This window comes from Apis dorsata, unplaced genomic scaffold (genome assembly GCF_000469605.1).
Source record: "Apis dorsata unplaced genomic scaffold, Apis dorsata 1.3 scaffold_991, whole genome shotgun sequence".
Classification (NCBI taxonomy): domain Eukaryota; kingdom Metazoa; phylum Arthropoda; class Insecta; order Hymenoptera; family Apidae; genus Apis; species Apis dorsata.
In genome coordinates this window covers 42607-49544 of record NW_006264094.1, presented here as the reverse complement: position 1 = coordinate 49544, position 6938 = coordinate 42607, and the positions used below count along the sequence as shown (strand labels likewise).

Genomic DNA, 6938 nt, shown 5'->3' with positions numbered 1-6938 from the left:
CTGTTCACTTGAAATAATTGATTAATATAATTATATATACTTACACATNATATATATATATATATAAGTACGTAAATAATGTATGAATGTTATTTGTATATTTTTTCGGCCTGTAATGATATATGGTCTAGCATAAACGATTCTTCCCGATAAATAATACTTATGTGAAAATAATATTCCATTACTATTTATCGTTTAGAAAACAAAAAAAAATAATGATAAAAAAAAATTACGCAATTAATCGGAATATGTAATACTTAACAAATGGTAAAGTATATAAAATATAAACTTCCATTTATATTCATCGTTGAAAAAAATCGGATAAAAAATAATAATCAATCAAAATTTTGTTGTCAAAAAAAAAAGTTTGTTTTACTTACTTATACATATCGTTATTTCTATTTGATAGTAATTTGATATATATGATTAATTGAGATTTAGAATTTACTAAGATTTTGATCATATTTGAGATTCAAGATTTTAATCTACCTCTTTTTTACGTACAAATTTCTATCTCTGATTGTTATACTATATTACTTTAATGCTAATAACTTGATGTATTTAATATATTTTTATCGTATTCATAAGATGATTCATTCGAATACAATGCTCGGAAACAATTTAAAAATATATTTGAAAAGTGATAATTATATTTTTTGTATTGATGTTAATATTTTTTATTTTTGAATAATTTGTTTCACTTCGTTAATATGTAAAAAATATTAAATGGCAAATCATAGATAAAACAAAAAATGTTAATTTCAATAATTTTATACACATCAAATTGTTAACATCAATAAAGAATTTATTACTTTATTTTAAAATTAATGTATGCAAATAAAAATTCAGAAATTCTGCATTTCATTATAATAATTATTTATCTCTTACCATTTTTATGTTGCATTTGTGATAAGAAATCAATCATCTTAATTTTGTCGTACAAGGTTGTTGTATATAATTCAAACAAAATCCTTTGTTTCCCACGTCATTTGGCGCTTCAACGCTATCCGTATGAAAAATTAATCTAAAGGGTTTCACAGTACCTAATAAAAAAAAAAATATTTGTGTTCGCGCGAAAAAGTATTATTTTTATTAATTAATTCATTTTGAAGATTTGAAAAACAAAAAACAAAGAAAAATATCAGATAAAAAAATAAATATATATTTACTAATGATAGAAGAAGCGTTTAAATTTTGATTTTCCGCATTGAATGTTCCACCGCATATTCGATCGATACAAGTCATCATATTGGTTGGTAATCTACCAGTATTGAACGCACATGGGATTGTTAACCAATCAGTTTGACAGATTGTTCCTGTCATTGATGCTATTTGTGTTGCTTGCGTATTTCCCGTTAATGTAAATGCATTAGAATGCATTGCTTGTATCATAGGAGTTCCATTGTTAGACATCGTTGCTTCATCGTATAATGAAATATTAACAAATTTTAAATTAAAAATATAACATACATATGTCTTTCACATATATATGTTTTTTTTTAAATTAAAAATATAACATCTTTGAAAATATATATATATATAAAAGACTTTATATTTTTAACATATATATATTCATTTTTCTTTATCTTTTTTATGTATACCTTCTTTATCATCAACTGGACATATCATATATTGAATACCGCAAAAGTTTCTTTCCATACGAATGCAAATACTATAATCTTGATTTGATAATTGCAATCCAGTGATAGGATCGTAATTAAATGATTTTATTTGTCCAGATATTCCTGTGAAATATTGCAAACATCCTTCCTCGGCTCTGTATATAGTATTGCAACGGATTTGAGATATTTGTATTTTCCAGGATCGAGCGAAAGATTGTCCACTTGTAATAAAAGTTAATGTAACGGGATTCGTTTGTCCAAGACCAGCGTCAATATATACTGTATAAAAATAATTGCACAGATATAACAATATAAAGTTTGTAATAATAAAACAATTACATACAATGATTCTCAGCGTTATTTCCACATATAGTAGGTATCGGATTGCCCCCGGAAACGATAAATTGATCGTAAATACATTGGTGATTAGTTATTTCCGGACCTTTTATATTAAAATACATAAAATCCAATCTATAAAAGAAGATTTTGTGTAAATTGAATTTCACTCTATCAAATAAAATACTATATTCGAGATGAAAATAGCTTAGCCCACCTAAATTGACATACGGTTGGGTGCGATTTAACAAGTGTTAATTGACAAGATGTAGTACCGTCGAACGTCGATGGATAATTCGGATTAACAAAATATGTATTATTGTTATTAGTTATGTCACCGCAAGATACGGTCACTAGTCGAATATATAAAAAAGAAAAAAAATGAAACGAAGAAAATATTTAAAAATATTTAAATAATAAATAGAAACTGTAACATACCAATACAACAAATTCCGTAACCATTTGCACAAATTCCACTAGATATACCACTACGTTGTGAACATTCCGTTGCTGCTATGCAGGTACCATTTTCACCATTTAATCCGACACACACATTATTATTAAATTTTATCAAAGTGAATAAAGGAAAAACTAGATAAAATTATTCACAAATAAAATTATTTTATTAAACTTAATATATATATCATTAAGAAAAAATAAATTTTTAGCTTACGTCGTTTTTCTCTATCACCATGATTCGGTATGATATTTTGAACATTCAATGATTGTAATTTATTTTTTTGAAAATTAAATGGTAACGATTCATTTTCATGATTATTGATTGTTCGCCAAAAATGTCGAAATCTCTTAAGAGGATTCCATGAATCAATATTTATACATGTTACAACAGAATATAATAATAATACAATTATATAGTATCTATACATTATTGTACAAATATATATAATATATATACAATTTTATTTTATTGCATAAGAGAATAATTACAGAAAATATATAAATAGTAATTACAGAAAAAAGATGAAACGAAAAAATAGTGATAAATTATTCAAAAAAATTCACTGTTCGTTTGATGAAGAATGCTCGTTTGACTAACGAACGCAGAAGGCTTGAAAACTGATATATCTAAGAACATGTTCCACGGTCTAAATAATATGCGATTTAATTAAAAAAAAAAAGAAAAAGGAGGTTAAAATTATTTTCTTCCGTTGAACGTTAATCTGTAAACAAATTAAGAGAAAGTCAAAAATGAAACGAACGACAAATCTCTAACATCTGTATTGTATTTATCCCTTGAATCGAAACAAAATCTTTACTTTCACAACTATAATTAAATAAATTTAGATCTTTCTTTTTTTCATGTTAAATATTATTTGAAATGTCTATTGTTATTCTAATCTTTGAATATGTTACAATAAGTTTAAAGAAATATCTTTTCTTAAATTTTTTATAACGGTCTAAATAAATTTTTTATAATGGTCTAAATAAATAATAAGCAAAAAAATAAATTTTCTATAATAAGTTTTGAAGTAATTATTAATATTATATGATTGATAACATATTTATATATATACTAATATACTATACTATATTATTATATTATTAAATTTATTATAATATAATATTTTAGTTTTTGCAGCATATTTCACATTAAATTTTTCGAGAATTTATATTGTTTCTTTTTTTTTCTACATTTATTTTTGTTTCTTATATATTGTTCATATCGTGATAGATTTCGTGATAGATGGCTAAAGTATCATCAATATTGAATCGTCTATAAGATTTAGAAAATTTAAAACTTATGTTAGGTTTAACTAATGTTAATCTAATTATCTTTTCATTAAAATTAAAATATAATGTATATTTTATACATAAAAATTATTTCATACATAAAAAAGATATACAATTTCATACGATTTTCCATTAAAATATTTAGAAAATATTCGTATATAAGATCATATATCAATATAAAATTGATCAAAATTAGAGAAATTGTTAAAAATATTTGTTAAAAATTTGTTATTTTTTTTTATATCTTTTTTCAAACAATTTTGTTTTTATCAATCATTGGAATTAATTTATCTGAAAAATATTTTTATAATTTACATGTAATAAAATTGAAAATTTTTAACCATTATTAAATATAAATTTATAAATTATATTTATAAGATAAATTTTTTTTACATTAATTATTATATTATAATATTGATAATTTAATTTTTTGAAATTTTTTTGAAATATTGTTTGAATATTTTTCATATCGAATAAAGAGTTAATTAAAAAAATATTAATTATTATTTTATAATTTCGTTAAAAATAAACCTTGACTATATAATAATTAATAATTAATCATATTAAATTAATAATTTTTTCGTCTTTTAGAAATAGCCATTTGCTTCAGTATATTATGTATAGGATTAGGTTAAACACGATTAATAACATATTCAAAAAATTAATTTCATTTTCATGTTATCGTTATTCGTATTCTAATTTTGTTTTGTTTTTTATAACAAATTGTCGTGATAAGTTAAGTACAAAGTATATTTATTACAATTTTGTAATCAAATCTTTAAGATATATCAAATACAATTTAAACCAAGCGCTCATCATATGTAAAGATGGCACTCAATATCAAAGTATAATATAATCTATGCAAAAAAGCAACAAAAATTCCATCGCAAGTTGTGAAAAAATAATAATAGTATAATTATTCACCGTTTGACTTGTTTAACGATACTTGTAATTTTAATTCAGTCGTGAATAATATAGAAACGTCGAGTAAACTCGAACTTGTCTGATCGCGAGTAATCGCAGACAAAAAGTCGTGGCGCTGTGTTGAGCGTGCGCTGACGCCATAGTGTATGCGAGAGGCGAGAACAGCCGAAATGGAGGAGAGTCAAACATCGGAAAGTGTCGCCGTGCTACCGGACATGTCCGAACCGTTGACGAGCGAAACCGAGGAGGCGTCTGCCCTAACGACCGAGCACAAGGCGCATCCCGTTACCGTGACGGCGAGCGTCACTCCAGTACCGGGTGTTCCTGGTGTTCCAGGAGTTGGTGTGCCGGTTTCTTTGCCTGTTGGTTCTATCATTGGTGTAGCAAATTCATCCAACGGCACGACCTTCAACGTCATCACATCAGACCAACTGCAGGTTGGTTGCTGAAACAACGAAGTTGTTTTATTAAAAAAGCTTTTCTCTAATAAAGTTGTATAAATACAGAACTTTCTGATAGTTTATTAATTTTCTCATTAAAAAATTATTGAAAAACAAGGTGGGGTTTCGTTCTTTATATACACATATAAGCTATAACTACATGTATACACTGTACACAACATTAACATATTAAGTGCACTTGAAGTGCGCCTGTCCATATATTGTATAAAAGATATTAAATACGTATTTTCTTATAATTACGCTTCATAATTATGCTTCTTTTTATAATTTTCTATATTTTATTTTGATAACATTATCATTATACTTTTTCTAGCTGCCTGGTTCAGGACAATTTAAACAGATGCTATGTGTGGATAATGGTTTCATTTGTGAACCACGGCATGACAAAGATACAGACTCCTTACGATGGAATGGAGAATTAAAAGCAACACATATAGTAATTCAAAATAGTACAGAAGAACCTGAATCAGAACAAATTCATGTATCTACTGCTAGTACTCAACCAATATGCAGTTGGTCAGAATCAGCTAATTTAGCAGTATTACCTGTTAGATGTAAAAATACAAATGCAGAATTACATAAAAGTAGATTTGGATCTGGAGGAAGAGGAAGATGTATCAAACTTGGACAAGACTGGTATACGCCGAGTGAATTTGAAGCACTTTGTGGTAGAGCATCTAGTAAAGATTGGAAACGCAGTATTCGATTTGGTGGTAGAAGTTTGCAAACATTAATTGATGAACAAATTTTAAAGCCACATGCTACCTCTTGTACTTGTGCGGCATGTTGCGATGATGACAGTGCAGTTAGTATATTATGTACTGTTTTATAACGAATAATTACAATTCATTCATTAATAATCTATAATTTTATATTTCAGACAGGTCCTGTAAGATTATTCACACCATATAAGCGTAGAAGAAGGGCAAGAGATACGTCTGATAGTGAAACACCATCGCGTAAACTTAAAAGCGACAATTCACGCGATGGGAGTAATAATGATGAAAGTGATGGCGAAATCGTAGTACCTGATAAAGAAGTATGGCCTCAATTCGTTTCAACAGATGGTTTAGTTGTTCAACAACCACAAGATCAAGATACTGTTGTTCAAAATGTACATCAAGCGGAAAATGGACAATGCGACGATGTATTTAAAAAGCTTGACGAAATGTCCAATAAAATGTTAAAGTTAGCTTATGAATTTAGGCGTACCTTGGAAGAGGCTAAAGAAGTAAGTAGACAACAAAGAAGAGAGCAAGCATTAGTGGCACAATTAGGAGGTAGAGGAGATGTTATTGAAACTGTTGGTTTGCAACCAGCATCGGATACTCATAATAAAAAGGTAAAAAGAATTATTTAAAATTTTTTTTTATTTGAATATACTTACCTTTTTTTTCATAATATTTATTTATTTTTAGTGTGCAAACTGTAATAGAGAAGCATTTGCAGAATGTTCTTTATGCAGGCGAACGCCTTATTGCTCTACATTTTGTCAACGCAAAGATTGGGCAGGTCATCAAGTAGAATGTGTAAGAGGAGCTGCAGAAACTGTAATGCTTATAGTTGAAAGTAGTAGTGGAGATACTAGTGCTCTTGCTACGACTGCTGGGGACCAATAGCTAGTGTTTCTTACACCTATTCACCAAAGGAATATAGAAATTGAACAAACTAACATAGAAAGTTCAAAATTGAAAAAAGAGATGAAGACTTAAAAAAAAATTTCTTTAATGACCAACAAGTCAAAAACTTCTGTATATATAGTAGTAAATATTTTGTATGTATACAAATTAAATTGTAATGATATTATAAGTAAATAAGTAAATTTACATGAAAATTGAAATTT

The 6938-nt window shown here is 26.7% G+C and overlaps 2 protein-coding genes across 2 annotated transcripts in view; one reads left to right on the top strand and one right to left on the bottom strand.

The window, feature by feature from the left end:
- LOC102677823 overlaps window positions 1–3054 on the bottom strand; it is a 4743-nt gene extending 1689 nt beyond the window's left edge. Inside the window, exons 1-8 of the mRNA XM_031514400.1 lie at window positions 3016–3054; window positions 2632–2764; window positions 2397–2549; window positions 2176–2311; window positions 1966–2093; window positions 1602–1901; window positions 1170–1418; window positions 889–1043 (exon numbers count right to left, since the gene is read on the bottom strand). Of these exons, the coding sequence (XP_031370260.1) occupies window positions 922–1043; window positions 1170–1418; window positions 1602–1901; window positions 1966–2093; window positions 2176–2311; window positions 2397–2549; window positions 2632–2764; window positions 3016–3054 (1260 nt within the window). The 3' untranslated portion in view covers window positions 889–921. The remainder of the gene's footprint in view (window positions 1–888; window positions 1044–1169; window positions 1419–1601; window positions 1902–1965; window positions 2094–2175; window positions 2312–2396; window positions 2550–2631; window positions 2765–3015) is intronic.
- A 1519-nt stretch (window positions 3055–4573) lies between these two features.
- LOC102677949 (deformed epidermal autoregulatory factor 1) lies at window positions 4574–6796 on the top strand. The gene is made up of 4 exons (XM_006624103.2): window positions 4574–5071; window positions 5409–5900; window positions 5976–6437; window positions 6514–6796. The coding sequence occupies exons 1-4, from the start codon at window positions 4781–4783 to the stop codon at window positions 6712–6714; spliced, it is 1446 nt and encodes a 481-aa protein (XP_006624166.1). The 5' UTR covers window positions 4574–4780; the 3' UTR covers window positions 6715–6796.
- Window positions 6797–6938: the final 142 nt, after the last annotated feature.